Genomic DNA, 16,383 nt, shown 5'->3' on the forward strand with positions numbered 1-16,383 from the left:
CCAAACGGTTGAACTGTGAACTTGCTACCTCATCACTGTGTGTCGAGTACGTGTGGACAACAAGCAACTGTTTTACCGCTAGCAGCCAAGAGAGGTCGCATTTGCAGCCTGTTATGTTAACAGTGGTACTGTGAAGGTTAGTTGTGTCAATATCATAACAAAGCTTTTTTTAATCCAGCAATATTTATCTGAACTATATATATATATATATATTTAAATATAGCTGGTCAGTCAGTAAACGTGTCGTTGTCGTACCGGTGCTGCTCAGACCTGAAATTAGTTTGGTTGTTGCTGTCGTGCTAGCTACTAGCTAACTTGGCTACTAAACTTAGCTGTTGTCAAAATAATGCTCTTATCTTAGCAAGTAGCAGGGAGACAGTGCCGGAAGTCGCGTGTTATGAGGCGTTCGTGGAAAACAGAATCGCCGCAGTAAGAGAGAGTCACGTATCTCTGATTAGATTTATGTACGACTTTATGTTTTTTCTTTGAAACTCCTGTTAAACGCCACAGGGCCTGTGCTGTATCATGATGTGTCTTTGTTTAGCTGTGTGTTCTTTGTAGTTGTAAACAATGCCAGTCCCTGCTTGACGGTCAGTTTCGCAATATCTCTTTGCAGACACAGTAAATAAGATCAAAGACTGAATCGACTGATAGAAACAAACAACGTTCCTTTGCTTTCTATCGTCATCGGCATCATCTCAGGGACAACAGAGAGCTGGAGTTGTTTCGCCTTTTTACATTTGATCAACGCTGCCTCTTCGGTAAGTGTCAGCACATCATAGGATTGAATATGAGCTTATTGTCTTCATGTGACCTGCAGCTCTAATCACATACAAATGCCATGCACAGAAAAGTGGAAAAACCACCTAGGGCTGGACAATAACAATACAATATCAATATAACAAAGGTATAACAAAGGTTCGCTATATATTCTAATGCTCAATCTTTAGTTATCTGTCATTTATTGCAATAATGTTCTGTGTGTGTGTGTGTGTGTGTGTGTGTGTGGGGGGGGGGGGGTTCTCTGGTTTCCTCCCACAGTCCCAAAATATTAGGCTAATTGGACACTAAATAGACCATAAATGTGAGAGTGGATGGTTGTTTGTCTCTGGATGTGATCCTCTGATGGACTGACCACCAAGATGAATTAATGGATTACTTATCAATATCGACTCACATGAAACTTTTCCAGCCCTATGTTTGGACAACACAAACTTCTTCTAAGTACTTCAGAGTCAATACCTACCATATCTTGCGAGATTGAAATGGTTTTAAAAAAGAAATAAGTATTATGGTGATCACAAACAAACAGAAAACGTGGCCTAAAACATATCATCTTCACTAGAGGTAGTAAGTTAAACATTGTTACCAACCTGAATGTGTATGTCATGAACCTAACGGACAGTTTCATGTGATTGCATCAGATCTAATTTATGTTTCATAGTCTTTCATCATGGCTTTGGCCATGGTGTAATAATGTGATACTTTTTATATCATAGTTTGCTCTTGAATGTTGTTGTCACTTTAACGCTTTGGCTTTTGATTTATATTATGGCAGACTAACTGACAGGAACCCACTGCTAATATCAGCAGAGAAGATGGATACAACAAGTGTGTCCAATGGAGCTGTGCCCGCGTACGAAGTGAAGGAGGAAAACCTCAGGTGAAAGTCATGTTAATGTCAAACATTGTGGACAATGTGAAAGATATTTCATGTTGTTTTAGATCTGGTAAACATGTGTTTTTCCCATTGCGCTTCCCTCTCCGCAGTCCTGAAGATCTATCTGAGATGCTTGCAGCAGGTACCAAACAGGTCCATGAAAAGGCTGAGAACACACAGTTTGTCAAGGATTTCCTCAAAGGACGCATCCGCAAGGAACTCTTCAAGGTGAGTTTGGGTATAATCAGAAATTCACTTTTATACATTCAGTGTTATTTAGTGCTTTATTAAATAAACATAAGTGCAGATGTTAACTATTTGATTCTGCTTTTTCAGCTTGGTGCTGTGGCACTCTACTACACTTACAAGGCAATGGAGGAGGAGATTGAAAGGAACAAGGATCATCCTCACTTTGCCCCTCTGTATTTTCCTGCAGAGCTCCACCGCCACACAGCTCTGGCTCGTGACCTTGAGTATTTTTATGGCCCAGAATGGCAGAGTCAGGTACACTGCTCCGAGTCCACTCAGTGCTATGTGGACCGCATCCACAAAGTAGGGCAAGAGGACCCAGTGCTGCTAGTAGCCCATGCTTACACCCGTTACATGGGAGACCTATCTGGTGGACAAGTGCTGAAGAAGGTGGCACAGAGAGCCTTGAAACTTCCTCCCACAGGAGAGGGGCTGGAGTTTTATCAATTTGATGCCATCCATAGCGCCAAAGCGTTCAAGCAGCTATATCGCAGTCGGATGAACGAACTGGAACTTGACATGGAAACAAAGAAGAGAGTCGTGGCTGAGGCTGTGAAAGCCTTCACTTTCAACATGGAGGTGAGAAGCAAAGGGTGGCAGTTGAGACACGTTAGAGTGGTAAAGAAGAAATTGAAGCTTTGTTCGGAAACACTTGTTGACAATCTGTTACCAGGTAGAAGATGTAACTCCGGATTCAAAAAGGGATTTTTGTTTTTTTGGTGTTCATGTGTTTGCAGGGTGAATTACCAAAGCCACATTTGTGGTGTTATTTTTTAGCACAGGATCATTTCTAGAATTCACCGTATACAGCAAACCTAATAACTGAACATTTTTTTGTGCTGGTAGGTTTTTGACGAGTTGGAAGAGATTGGGAAAACCATCCAGGAGGAGGTTTTAGATGCTGGGATGCCTGTCCATGGAGAAATGGGTGGTGACATCAGCAAATGCCCCTACTATGCTGCCAAAATGGGTATGCTGTTTTTTTTCCTGTAATATATATGTTGATGGCTCTGTTTTGAGGGTGTTGTTTTAAGCATGTTTCTCTTTTTATTTGTGCTGCCAGCGGCTTCAGGTGGAACGACATACGCGTGTCAAATGGCCATGGCCATGCTCCGACACCCAACAGGACAAGTTCTGTTTGCTACTTGGTTTGCTGTCCTGGCTGGACTGGCTGCCTGGTATCTGATGTGATCCAACCTTCAGCGTGTCATTTTTACGCTTTAGGATGGACAGTAAGGAGACGTGGAGCATTTCATTGTTTCATCGCAACATTCTTTACAGGTCCAAGTTTATTTAATGTTGCACATTGATCACGATGGAAGCTGATAGCAAATGTGCTTGGATCTGTTTCTTGCCAACGGCAATTCCAGTGAGATGATCTATAGGACCATTAGCACGCCATCCTCATTCATTCACCCAGCCATCAACATTCACTTTGTTAGAATTCAGTCTCCACTCTGTGTTGTTTCTCTACCTCTTTTGCAACATCCCTCCATTTTGTGTCCTCCCAGAGTGTTTGGTTGCACCTCAGCACCTTCTGCAGGTGTAGGCTTATGAGTGTTTGAGCATAGTGTGTGACTTTTTTTTTGATGCAACTGAATTATAGCTTGGCTATACTATTGACATGATGCATGTAGTATCGAAAACATATAAACGGTGACCATAGCAAAAAAAAGTATGAATAAATATGAAACACTATGCAGAGGCTATGCATAGAATAACTCAATAGGTCAATAGGGTTTTTTTGCCAGGCAGATTGCAGTGTTGATTTCTAATGAGATAATAAGATAAAGTTCTGTACTATGGTGGTAAGGATAGTGGTACCACCAAGGAGGTAATAGTTTTGGCCATGTTTGTTTGTGTGTGAGCAGCACATAAATAATTCCATTTTCTTGGAATATCGGGTCATGGTCCAAGGAAAAAAATTAGATTTTGCTGATGATATGGATCTGAATTTGGGGGATTATTGACACTGTGGGAAACTGAGGGACCTTGTCAGAGGTTGGAGCTCTCTGAGTGCTTTCTGTAGTTTATAATATCAACAGTGTCTACATACAGTATATAATATTTGATTTCTACACACTGATTGCAGCACCGAACATGTGCTTAACACACGTGTTTAAAGAGAAAGCTGCGGTTAAAATCGTTAAAGAATCCATGATCACATTTCATACATCATACTCATACTTAGAAAAGGAACTGAAAACAACCTTTTATTATTAACTCTACAGCTTGCCTACACTTTAACAAGTGTATGATTATTAATAAGAATATTTCACATAATGTGAACGTCTATTGATGCATGGTGATAAAAAGAAAAAGCAATTTCTCTGCTCCAGAATGATGTGACTCCTTGATGCTTCAGTTGTACCTGCAGTAGGAGCCTATATAACTATATTAGCGGAGGTAATTGCCTCAGTTATTTAAGGTAATTGACTTTTTATACCAGTCATAATTTATCTCCATCGTAGAAATAGACATGTTCATGGACATGTAATGGAGCTTTCAGCAGCTCAGCTCGTGTGTGCATCCATTTGCACAATAACCATACTGTTTTCTGCTCATACTGTAAATTGGAATATTTTCTCAGATTCGATTTTTTTTTTTTTTTTTTTTAAAACAAGAAGGAAATTGACACAGTCAAGGTTTTGACTTTCTAAGTGCTTTTCTTGGACGTGCTGGACACAGAGTACCAAAGGAAATATGCTTTTCTTTTTTGCACCAGGTTCCTGTGTTGTGTGCATTGCACAACACCGTGAACACGTACTGCCACATGCACGTGCAGTACTCCCTCTTCTCAGCACAGCTCATTCAGGGTCAGCTCCACAAGTAGTGAAGCAGTTAAATCACAGCCATGAAACGATGACGACGAAGTGTTATGTGTCCTAGAGTCTCAGGTTAATGTTGCAGAATGACGGCAACGTGACGCGTTGTGAATGGAGGACTAACACAAGGACTGCCCGATTCTCCCCTGTAGTGTCTGTACTTTAGTTTTCATGATGCCAGTGTTTGTTTGAAAGAGTGTTGAGTGTGTTTGGACATATTGAAAAGACACTTACTTGAATCTTGGTAGAAAGGTAGTTCATGCTCATTTTGAAGTCTCTTGCATTTCCTTTAACCCGTGTTCTGATCACTTTTGTGTATTCAACTAAACAAAGCTTTATAAGTGACCGGTTAGACGACGACTCTTTGTATGAAGGTGAAAGTCCAGTAGTCTGTTGTGCTGCCAATAGTGGAATAAAAAATGTGGACCGTTCTTGTTGAAATAAAGTAATTTAAATGGACTGGCGTTTATAATTACATTGAATACGTGATGCATATTACATACCTCATGTTCCTATAACGCACCATGGACATGGAACAACATTCAAAAAGAGCTAGTTTCACTCATATCTCTCAGCAAACTTCAGAGAATCATATGTTGTATTGTGTTTTAATATTGTTTTTGTGATTTTGTATGGCTGCTACCTTGGTCAGGTCTCTTTTATAAGAGATTTTTTCTTCTTTTTTTTTAAATAAAGGTAAAATAAAATAAATAAAAAGGCTATGTCACCAATATTAATAACTAATAAGTATTGTTTAGATTGAAACATATATTTTCATATATATAATATTACATATTTTCATGATTCCTACTGTAGATCTGCTACAGAAAATACTGTCTCATAAATATTGGAAAAATGTAATTTAAACGCATTACTTTGACTATATTCTGTTAAGTCAGCTCATTTTAAAATCAATGTTGAAAGAATCTCCAAACAGGGACAATGAAGTACTAGATTTATTGATCATTTAAATCACAGGTTGTTTCATTATATACATCTCTGCATTTCAGTGTAATCTGATACAATAACCCTGCAAAAAAAAGAATTGTAACCGTCACTCTGCTGGAGGAGATTTAAATGTGTTTTATTGTATATTCTATACATGAATCCTATATGTACAAGAACATACAAAATAATTATGGGTATTAAACACCAATAGTTAATAGTGGTTTCAACTGGGTTTTTAACTTCCTCTGCATCACCTGATGCTGTCTCGAGACAGGAAGTAATGGCCAGAGGCAGAGTTCAAGGTGGCACTAATTTAATAAATAAGTTGCTCTGTATTCAGCTGTGCCAACTAACACTTAAGAATTTTGACCTTAATGTGTCATGTAGCTTTGTTAAAATGGAGTTAATAAGCTTGATAATGAAAAAAGTATCTTTCCTAAATTGATATTGAAGTCCAGATATCACGACGTACCGAAAACATGATCAACACCCAGCCCTAGACTTTTTCCAGAACATAGCTTTATTTTACCTGTAGACTCAGTCTACATGATTTGTGTGTGTGTGTGTGTGTGTGTGTGTGTGTGTGTGTGTGTGTGTGTGTGTGTGTGTGTGTGTGTGTGTGTGTGTGTGTGTGTGTGTGTGTGTGTGAGAGTCACATACTGTTACAAGGTTGTTCATGGACAAATGCAATATCGAGATTCAAAACTACCAATGTAATTTAAAAGGTGTACAGAGATATAGATCAGAGTTAGTGTTGCCAGTTGAGGGAAGCCTCATGTTTCCACTTATGAGTCCTCCACCAGAGAGACCAAAAAGAACAGCTGGAGACACACGGTACACACTGTCCAACACTCAAACCAAGAGTAAACATGTAACCTGAACCTGTAATGACTTGACACTGCCAAGAATTGTACTCGGAGCAACTGATTAAATCACGAGCAAAGGAAAGAAAAACAAAGATCATTAAAAAGGAGAGCCATTTAATCCCCACCCCCCCAAAATGTTTGACTGCATATGTAGTCTTTGTCGGTACAATAATTTATTTTCGCGCACATGGATTCTCTTACCGCCATTGTGTTCGTCTCATGGCAATTAGCAGAGACAAACATTATAAATGAACTAGTCTTTGCAACAAAAAAAAAAAGACATCCATGGATGTTTGACAAACGCGAGTGGAGCGCTGCATTATCCTCGTGTGCGGGGGATCCACTTGGGCAGATGCACGGCGCAGTTAATCCTCTTCTCCCACTGAAGTACGACTGTGCCGATCCACCCCTCGTCAGCATCATTCACCAGGTTGTTTTTTTCAAATCTCAGTCCCTTTCTTTATGATGTGGCTGACTTTGCTGTCGCCCTCTCTGTCTGCTGATGGATTCTCTCAGTTCCAGGATCTTTTACCTTGCAGAAGAAGTACAAGAAAGATAGGACTGTTTTTAAATTCAAACCTAAAAACAGGAAATAGACAGTTGCATGCCTCAGTGATTTTATGACAGCCACAAACCAGATGGCAAGACTGACAAAGATGGAGATATTAATCACTTCTCAGTTACTCCTAGCCGTTTTGTGGCTGTAATGAAGGAGGAAATATGATGGTGAAGTCCCTCAACTCATCTGTGCCCCATCTGCCTCATCTGCTACCTCTGCTGCCCCCACCTGGACAGATTTGGCTGGTGTGGTGACCAGCCAGTTTTACAACTTATTACTGTAGCTCTCCCTAAATAAAATGTAGTGAGTGATAAAAACAGCAATGATAATTGTTGTGATGCTATGTTCTTCATAGATACAAGCAAGCTGAGTATAATATAATACCTCAGATTTGTGACAACAGTCAACTTTCACTCGGGAGCAAAGCAGCATTCTTTAAAAATAATGATTTCATGTATTGACATTTATCAGCTGATGATCATGGGTCTTCTCAGTTCGGACACCCAGCTCATTATAATCTCCTTTAAATCCCTTACAAGTGCATTTAGCAGGACTCACCGTCTGATTTTTACCATTCAAAATCTTTTAATGCGTTCATGGTGTTATGCTTTTTTTCCCCGTTTTAAATCAGGATTTTGATCTTTGAAATTCTAATGGAACTGCTGTAATTGTTTGATTCAGGTCTTTATTATGACGCAATTGCATTTATTATTTGTCCTGTCGAGGACTTAGTGACTGCGTTTTGAAATATACTGTATATTATTGCTGTTGTCGTTTATGGTGATAATTATCAATACCGACTGATATGGAAAATCTTATCACTCTACACTATCTAAACACCAACTCAGTGAAGGAAATAAGGATGGAGCAGTGAAGAGTTTCCCTTCTTACCTGTGGTGGTTGAGGTGACTCCATTAACTGTCCCCTCCACCTCGGTCTCGTCCTCAGCGTAGCTCAGTAGCAGAGCTCTCTGTCTGTCTGTCAGAGTCCTGCACAGGAAAACAATATCCGTCATTATTTGTGTTTTTCTTTATGAATGCTATAATACATTTTTGTCATTGTTTTGTTTCTCCAAATGGTAAAAGAGCTTTTGTCTGTGGAGTCTTACTTAGGTACTTTTATTTTGACATGGACGTAGTGGTCTCCGTAGCCATAGCCGCTGACACGAGCGATTCCCTTCCCTCCGAGTCGGATCCTATGGTCAGTCTGGATGCCTGCAGGGATCTGAAGATAGAGAGAACCACCAGTCAGTCAAATTAAAACCATCAACCTGCCTGTTTATATTGTGTTATTTTATGTTTGAAATGTCTGCTTACGGATAAATTGAGGGTCTCATATAGGCCCTGTGCTCTGGCCGTGCCACCCAAAACTGCTTGAGCCACAGAGATTAGAAGGTCAGAGTGGATGTCTGCACCTTCTCTCCTGAACACTGGACTTTTTTGGACCTGGACGCCAAAACCAGAACACGCGTTAAATCAATCACACGTGGTCACAATTTCAAAGAGCACAACACTGTAGGTTGTCTGCAGTCGGTAAATCTAAGTCAATGTCTCTTACTTGTCCGAGCACAGACATACAAGGCAGTCTTATTTAGGAGGTAAACATGCATCAAATAGATATTTATGTATTTCCTGAGGTTGTTACACTGTGGTGATGATGATGATGTAAATACTCACCTTAAAAGTGATGAAGATCTCTTTCTTACCAACTGGCATCCTGACTGACTGACCATCATCCACCCCTTAAAGCAAAAGCAGTCATTTGAAATCTTTTGCGTGTGAAAGATTTTCACCTTTAAATTAAAATGCAGCATTATTTGGTGTGTTATACAAATAAAATGATGCATGCTTATCGGGGGGGAAAAATACAACGCTTTTCCTTTTGTTATTTCCATTCCATTTGAATAATGGTGATATAAAGTACTGCAGAGGTATTTATGAAACGCTGCCTGTACTGACAGGAAGAGCCAGTTGAGTGTGACTGACCTGCAGGCACAGGAACCATGACAGTTTGCCTCTGCTTGGTCTGTCCTGACCCACGGCAGGTACGGCATGGGGTGGAAATGACCGTGCCTTTACCGCCGCAGCGGCGACACGTGGAGCGCATCACAAATGGACCAGTATTCACCGTCTCCTACAGGGAGAGAGGTATATGTGTGATTGGCCATACAAAATACAGGGTATTTATATACACGATGAGGAACAGCAGCGCTCCATTGGTCTTACCATGCCAGACCCGTTGCAGTGGTTGCAGTGCTGGACCTTTGTGCCTGGCTCGTGACCTTTACCATCGCAGTGCTGGCAGGCTGCATCTATATTAATGGACATCTCTTTGTTGACTCCCTTTGCTGCTTGAGTGAACGTTAGCTCCATAATGTCCTGTGTTAGAAAAAGTCAGAAACACACCTCTGGATTTGTACCAATGAAAAAAAAGAACAAAGTAGAATCAGGTTCTGTTTATTCCTATTTAACAGTTTGTTACTAACCTCCGGCGGCTGATCAAACATGGCACTAAAATCGCCAAACCCACGTCCTCCCGAGAATTCACCAAAGATCTTGCGGTAGAGCTCCTCTGGGTCCACATTGCTGGTCTGTCCCGTCCAATAATGCTGACCTCTACCAGTCTGACCAGCATCAAAGCCTGTTGAGCTGCCATACACGTCATACTGCTTCCTCTTCGATTCGTCACTGAGGACCTGAAAGAAGCACAAAACAGTTCCAACAGTTCAGCTGTCATTCTGATGAGATAGCTTTAGATTAAACCAAACAGACTGAAGATGCTTGAATAAGGACAGAGGCCAAACCTCATAGGCTTCGGCCAGCTGAGCAAACTTTTCCTTGGCTTGTGGGTCATCTTTGTTGGTGTCAGGGTGGTACTTTTTGGCCATCTGTTGGACCACAAACAAACACCGTCAGCTGAGAACCAAAACAAACTATAAACCTGTGTCAGGCAGGAACAGACCTGGTAGTAGGCTTTCTTGATCTCTTTCTGAGTTGCTGTGCGAGGAACTCCAAGAATCTGGTAGAAGTCCCGCTTGCTGCTGGCGGGGGCACTTGTGTGAAAGGACAGCGTGGAAGCGGCTTGGGGCGATTTGAGACCTGGAAATTGAATAAAAACGGGGTAAGTACATGTCATATAGATGTCTGTAGTGAAGGTACTAAAAAGTATCGTATAATCAGAATCAGAATCAGCTTTATTGGCCAAGTATGTAACACATACAAGGAATTCGACAATAACAGACTATACAAAGATGCCAGTGTGTCATGGCTTAGTTGTTGAACTGTATGATGCAGGTGATACTTGTTTGTTTTTAGGAATGGGCCTCAAGGATATTATTTAGTTAAGCCACTTATAGCAAGAATCTACAAGAAACTCAAATATCTGCAGAGTTGGAGACGTTAGCAAGGTTAAAGCTACAGTGCATAACTTTTGCTGGTGATGTTACTATTCTGCCTCTATTTGGGTTCTCAACAAGTCATATTATCAGACCTGTCTTACATGTTTAAATTCTTATTTATCTGAATGTTTGCACTGACTGATGAAAAAGTAGATATGCTCATTAATGAATAAAACTGAGGATACCAAGTATCTTGGAACCGGGACTCTGATGGTAGCAAAACTAAGGACAATAATTGAGCAATACCCGTCTAGTCAGGTCACTCTAACTAAAGTTATGAGTACAAGGTAACACACGTATGGACTGTGGGTCACTGTAACGATTTGTTGATATATATCGTCACTTTTTCTCGTGCAATATGATAATCGATCCACCAGGGCAAATATCGATGTCGTTGCTACTCGATCTCCATGAAGAAGAGGGAGTTTACAGCAGGATAATGGTGGAGAAAGCTCAATACATAGACTTAAATCACTTTGTTCTCTATGTTGTAAATAAATAGAGAAATCCTGCACTTTTAACTTCTCACGGATGTTTTGTTTTCTTCAGTTAGATGGATATCATGATGTATTACTACATGATTGTCTTGCAATATTGATTATCACAGAATCGTTGTATCGTGGACTATTATTGGTATGATAAGCGTATCGTATCGTGAGGTACCCTGCGACTCCCACCCCTAGTATCGACCCCAGCAAAGTCAACTTCATCACTGCAATCACAGTTAGCACTGCTGCTCACATGTGATACACCATCTCATCCTGGAAGAAAGCAAACGTGTTTATTACATGTTCGCAGCTTTAACGCTCACTTGGTCGAGCTTGTCGTTCACCACGTTACTTAAATACACACGTGACCACAAACAACATCAACTTAGCTTAGCCTAGCCTAGCCGGGGCCATATGGCTAATGCACCACTCACCTGACAGCCCTCTCAATGTCAACGCTGTCCCTGCTCCGGCGTAGACCAGGCTCCCTCCCGGCCATAGTTTCCCTGCACCTGCTGTACAAATGCCGCGGACACCTCCACTGCCAGCGCAGACGGCCGCACCGACGGCCCGGTGATGTCCAGAGAGCAAGGCGACTGTGATCCAGCGTGAGGAGCAGCGGATAGCAGGGGTCGCCATCATTCCTTCGCGAAACGCCTCTACGGCTCCGCACGCACTGCGCATGTCCGGAACAGGGTGGGCGTCACCGACAGTACAAAGATTTTCAGTGTGGTACAAGATGATGCTCCGTCAAATCACGCTGGATAAAAATGTGTTGTTCGGGATTTATGATTTGTTTGTTTTCTTTTCATCACCCTGCGTACCAAAGCACAGTATCCCCAAACATGGTTGTACTGTTTATTCCTTAGTCATAATAATATTAGTAGAGGAGAACTCCGCCCAAGCGCACAGCTCTGGAGAGCAAACCGAGCATCCACCGCTCGCAGAGCCTGAGCTGTCAGCTGGAGCGGGATGTCACCACCCGATTTGTTCTCCGTGTAGCAGAGAGTTATCAACCAACTCGACAGAGACACCCGGAAGGCACGAGAGTCAGTCTGAGAGGGCAACATGAGTCGCTTTTATACCTCCAAATTCAAAAACACCACTCCGAAAATTGCCAAGAAAGATGTGAGTAGTTCGCGCGCGCGCGTGTGTCGAGTCACTTTTACTTGCTAACGCGAGCATTGATGTTTAGCTGTGCTACTTCAGCGGTGTTTGGGGGCAGAACGCCTGCAAGGGATGTTGAACTTCCTGCATCTGGAAGGCTGCACAGCACTGACAGAGTACAAGAACAAATCCGCGCACTCGCATTTCATACCAGCTAAAGTCTGCAAACTAGGAGCCATGTGGTTGTATTCGGCTACTACGTCTACTGTTTAACTAGCTTCGTTTTCTTTCTGGTTTTACATGATAGTATACTGCTCATCTTCTGATTATGTGTCCTGAGCTCTTTTTTTCTGCACAGATACTCAGTCAGAGTCAGAATTATAAACACATTTTAAAGGTAAATGTGTCCTAGAGGCTGTCTTGTTTGGACTGGAGTGTCTTGCATACAGATCTGCCATCTTCTGGACCTATTATGGTGTCAAAGCTCTCCTTGCTCAGGTGTATTATATAACCCTCTGCCTTGTTTTTACTGAGGCACTAACATGTCTGGCATGTTCAGTGTTCAGAGACACTGGACGAAGGTCTTGGTATGTGTTCAATCTCTGTGTAGGGTCAGCAGCTGTGCTGCTGTGAATGTAAATCTAGCCCCTTTATTTTACCAGTAAATTGAGTGTGGATGTGGCTAATCCAGTCTTGAAACAGGAGCTGTCATGTTAAACTCAGTATGGGAGCGAAATCTGTCAAGGAAGAGGTTGTGATAGCAACAATAATGGAATATGATTTCCCTTCAATACCAGTGTAAAAAGGGTCAATACTGGCAAATTATTCAATAACAAAATATGTCATAAAAATAACCATCAGATGTATTGTAACTGGTGTTCAATGATTTATGAAGTATGTATGCGTTTGTTATTTTCTGTCCATAAAAAAAAGTTTAAAACAATAATCAACAGGTTTCTTTAAAGGTACAGTGTGTAACATTTAGGAGGAGTTTATTGGCAGATTTTGACTACACTAGCCATAAGTATGTTTGTTTAAGTGTATAATCATTTAAAATCAAAATAGTTTGGTTTTCATAGCCTGAGAATAAGTCTTTCTAATGTACTTTAAGCAAGGGCCTTGCTTTTCAGAGGCCGCCATCTTGGCCTGCCATGTTTCTAAATGGAAAAACTATTTGTATTTGTATGTTTTTAAGCAGAAGCTTAATAAAAACATGAGTGGAGGATTCCTCTGCTTGTTACATTATGCTGTCTCACCACTAGATGTCACTAATTTTAACATGCCAGGCCTTTACCTTTAACTCAAGGGCAAAACTCTGACATTAATCATGATAATTATAGATATTTACTGGTGTAAAAATGGTAATAATAACCATTTGGCCTATCATTTATATTAACTGACCATATAAAACATTTTTTTAATCATGATAATGTTTTTTGGCTGCATCGCCCAGCCCTAGCTGACAGGCATGAGAGGGACATTTTCTCTGTTGGTGATCCAGAAAGATTTCACTTTTCCACATGGTCAGAGAGAAGGCACAAGAGCAGCTTTTTTTTAATTTTTTTTTTATTCACGGCAGATGGTGTCAGACTCTTAAATACCAAAACAAAAAACAGACCAGAACATGTGCCTTTTCAATCTAATTTCAAATGAATGCGTAGGAATGATGAGTCTTAAAATACAAAGCTGGTATTAATATTATCCATTCAAGAAGCGATAGTCTTTTCTTCCTTATTTTAGTAGAGAAGGAGCATTTGTTGGATCATGTTGTCCACACACTCTGTGTTCTTGCTGCTCTTGCCCTCGTTAATGTTATGAAAGAGTTTTTTAAGAGTTTTTGTAATGTGCAACACAGGGAGCCCTTCCTCTTCCTCAACACTTAGTTCATTCAGGGGCATTTGAGAGTGTGTGTGTGTGTGTGTGTGTGTGTGTGTGTGTGTGTGTGTGCTCTCCTTAAAAAAAGATCCTTCCTGTTTATGTAATTCTTTAGATTTGAGAGCAGCATGCTCGTGTGTGTTCTTAAGCATAATAAAACAGATAAGCGGTGAATTAACTTGTGTTTTCAACCCGATTGCCTGTCGCTGATATTGGTACATATCTCAGAGGCAGACGGTTGCATTATTAATTTGACGATTTTTGAAAGTTTTTGTTATTGGCGATTATTAAGTTTGCCTCTTTTTCCGTTTATAGATTTAAAAAAAACAGATAAGCTGTGCATTCTTCTGCACCGCTGCGGTGGGACACACATTCTTTACCTTCCATTGTGTTGATCCCAGTTTTCTGTGGTCGTCATCATATCGTTATCTGCTTTGCTCTCTTACTTGTGCACTCTCTGCCTTTTAATTCCAGGGCTGGATCAACAATGTCCGTGCTGGTTCTTTTTCCTGCCAGGGAAACCACATCAAAGCGACCTCCAAGCTGGTGGCCTTCCACGGCGAGCAGGCTGGTGAGGCTATAAAAGTGTATTCAGCAGTTTGTTTACCTGCAAACAGAAGGAAGGATGCCAGAAGGATGCCGAACTGTGGATCAGTTAAAAACACTTCCAGAAACATGTGCTAATCTCCAACATTTAGCAAGGAAATTTCTAAAATCTGGAGTGTATTTAGGAGACAGCGCTGCTGAAAGCTGGCGATCGATAGTGAGATGTTTATGTTTCAGGGTAGTTTTCCGCATTGTGGACATTAAAGTTTAACCCATCCTTTTGGTTTACTGTGGCAATACGTGATGAATAATTCACACTAAATAAACTCAGAGAGTGGGAGTGACTGCTGTATCATGAAAGTCACTGTTTATGTTTCCCGTGCCCACAGGTGGAGGTATGCTGGGCCTTTCTTCAGTCAAACCTGGTTCAGATGGACAATGGACAGTCGGCCATATTTCCTGCCATTCTGGTAGTTATTTTTGTCACAGACATGTGTTTGTCTCTTTTATGTCTTTTTCCCTCTGCACAATATCATCACTCCAACCCTCAAAGATACCACGTTGTCTTTAAAAAACAAAAAAAAGCCTTTGTTATTATATTATATTATATTATATTATATTATATGTATATATATATATATATATATATATATATATATATATATATATATATATATATATATATATATAATATTGACATTAATTTAGAGAGGCGTGACCCAGATGTAATTTTATTTTTCCACTTTCTCCCTCCTCTACCAGATTTAATGACTGATATGGACTTTTCTCCTTTTGATGAGAATCTTCTGGCTACGTGCTCTGCAGATGCAACGGTGAGCTCTTTGGTCTTTCATTTGTTCCTTCTTTCTTGTTCAGTGTGCTGAAATCAGGCTTCGTTGTTCCTGGCGGGACCTTGGACCCTGAGAAAGCTCAGGTGTCCTGGCTCACTGGAATCTGCTGAGTGTGAGTTTAGTTTACATCCCCAGACACAGCAGCTTGGTTAACCTCAGAGATTTGTTGTTTCACCAGCTGGATGGTGATGAGCAAGCGAAATTAGAGTGAAACAGAAAGAATGCACCCATCTGTGAAATATATACTTTGCTGACTCAAACTTATTGTCATACAGTTTTTACCTCTTCTGCTCTCATCAACTGGAAGGATAAACGGAACCTGGATATACTGTAGATCCCTATGCAGTGATGACTGTTCCAGGATACTCTTTCTGTGTTTTTTTTTTAAAGTGGACTTAAGAGACTCACTGGCCACTTTATTATTTACTCTTGAAAAAACAGCCTTGAGGTTTTTAAAGTGATAAAAACAAGGCAACAGTTACTCAAAGATCCACTCTCTAAGTGCACAACATGATGAAACTAGACGTAGATGAGCTACAGCAGCAGAGGACCACACTGGGTGCCACAGTATTACAACAATGATGTTTTTCTTAAAGGAACCCATTGTCTCCTGACAGTATAGCTACCCTTTGCACTGATCCTCTTCCTCCAGGCCGGCTTTTTGAATCTGTGAGCCCTGTATTAATTCATTTCCTCTCTGTGTGTGTGTGTGTGTGTACAGGTGAAGCTGTGGCGTCTGTGTGACCCAGAGCTAGAGCAGCCCAGCAGTCCGGAGTTGACCCTGCAGCCAGATCAGGGCAGGCTGGAGCTGGTGCAGTTCCACCCCACTGCCTCGGGATTGCTGGCCGTCGGCTCGGCTAAGTCTCCTCTGATATGGGACACCGGCCGCCAAGATGCGCCTCTAGCAGGTAGCTACAGTTCTGCACATGCGCACACGTCTGTGTGTGTGAGAACAGTTCCAAAGGATAGCACACACACCACAAGAGAAGAGTCAAAGTCTGTGTCACACATC

At 41.1% G+C, this 16,383-nt stretch overlaps 3 protein-coding genes across 7 annotated transcripts in view; 2 read left to right on the top strand and 1 right to left on the bottom strand.

The window, feature by feature from the left end:
* The first annotated feature begins 5 nt into the window (after positions 1–5).
* Positions 6–5,418, top strand: hmox2b (heme oxygenase 2b). Of its 3 annotated transcripts, none has more exons than XM_058653774.1 (7): positions 6–136; positions 617–761; positions 1,559–1,663; positions 1,771–1,888; positions 1,997–2,488; positions 2,756–2,879; positions 2,973–5,418. In XM_058653774.1, exons 3-7 carry the CDS (start codon positions 1,599–1,601, stop codon positions 3,098–3,100), a joined length of 927 nt encoding a protein of 308 aa, XP_058509757.1. In that variant the 5' UTR covers positions 6–136; positions 617–761; positions 1,559–1,598; the 3' UTR covers positions 3,101–5,418. The 3 variants fall into 3 exon arrangements, with proteins under 3 accessions (XP_058509757.1, XP_058509760.1, XP_058509758.1); XM_058653777.1 differs by lacking the exon at positions 6–136 and adding an exon at positions 340–429; XM_058653775.1 differs by lacking the exon at positions 6–136 and adding an exon at positions 441–464.
* Positions 5,419–6,645: 1,227 nt separating this feature from the next.
* On the bottom strand, positions 6,646–11,649 carry dnaja3a (DnaJ heat shock protein family (Hsp40) member A3a). Of its 2 annotated transcripts, none has more exons than XM_058652894.1 (11): positions 11,427–11,649; positions 10,069–10,205; positions 9,911–9,994; positions 9,593–9,802; positions 9,333–9,485; positions 9,093–9,240; positions 8,784–8,848; positions 8,424–8,552; positions 8,216–8,331; positions 7,999–8,096; positions 6,646–7,080 (listed from the first exon to the last, which is right to left on the bottom strand). In XM_058652894.1, the coding sequence occupies exons 1-11, from the start codon at positions 11,632–11,634 to the stop codon at positions 7,061–7,063; spliced, it is 1,368 nt and encodes a 455-aa protein (XP_058508877.1). In that variant the 5' UTR covers positions 11,635–11,649; the 3' UTR covers positions 6,646–7,060. The 2 variants fall into 2 exon arrangements, with proteins under 2 accessions (XP_058508877.1, XP_058508876.1); XM_058652893.1 differs by lacking the exon at positions 6,646–7,080 and adding an exon at positions 7,222–7,335.
* A 310-nt stretch (positions 11,650–11,959) lies between these two features.
* Positions 11,960–16,383, top strand: part of LOC131475064 (mitochondrial import inner membrane translocase subunit tim16-like) — a 103,430-nt gene continuing 99,006 nt past the window's right edge. Inside the window, exons 1-5 of one of the 2 annotated variants that reach the window (XM_058652886.1) lie at positions 11,960–12,120; positions 14,449–14,545; positions 14,910–14,990; positions 15,283–15,353; positions 16,093–16,279. In XM_058652886.1, the coding sequence (XP_058508869.1) occupies positions 12,061–12,120; positions 14,449–14,545; positions 14,910–14,990; positions 15,283–15,353; positions 16,093–16,279 (496 nt within the window). In that variant the 5' untranslated portion in view covers positions 11,960–12,060. The remainder of the gene's footprint in view (positions 12,121–14,448; positions 14,546–14,909; positions 14,991–15,282; positions 15,354–16,092; positions 16,280–16,383) is intronic. The other variant, XM_058652888.1, reaches the window with a different exon arrangement.

This window comes from Solea solea, chromosome 16 (assembly GCF_958295425.1).
Source record: "Solea solea chromosome 16, fSolSol10.1, whole genome shotgun sequence".
Taxonomy (NCBI): Eukaryota; Metazoa; Chordata; class Actinopteri; order Pleuronectiformes; family Soleidae; genus Solea; species Solea solea.

Excerpts from the sequence above, each read along its gene's own strand:
- dnaja3a (XM_058652893.1), bottom strand. The coding sequence starts at position 11,634 with ATGATGGCGACCCCTGCTATCCGCTGCTCCTCACGCTGGATCACAGTC. Across the intron at positions 9,995-10,068 it reads TCAAGAAAGCCTACTACCAG|ATGGCCAAAAAGTACCACCC; the intron begins GTCTGTTCCTGC and ends GTGGTCCAACAG. Across the intron at positions 8,097-8,215 it reads GTCAAAATAAAAGTACCTAA|GACTCTGACAGACAGACAGA; the intron begins GTAAGACTCCAC and ends TTTCCTGTGCAG.
- hmox2b (XM_058653774.1), top strand. The coding sequence starts at position 1,599 with ATGGATACAACAAGTGTGTCCAATGGAGCTGTGCCCGCGTACGAAGTG. Across the intron at positions 1,889-1,996 it reads TCCGCAAGGAACTCTTCAAG|CTTGGTGCTGTGGCACTCTA; the intron begins GTGAGTTTGGGT and ends CTGCTTTTTCAG. Across the intron at positions 2,880-2,972 it reads CTACTATGCTGCCAAAATGG|CGGCTTCAGGTGGAACGACA; the intron begins GTATGCTGTTTT and ends TTGTGCTGCCAG.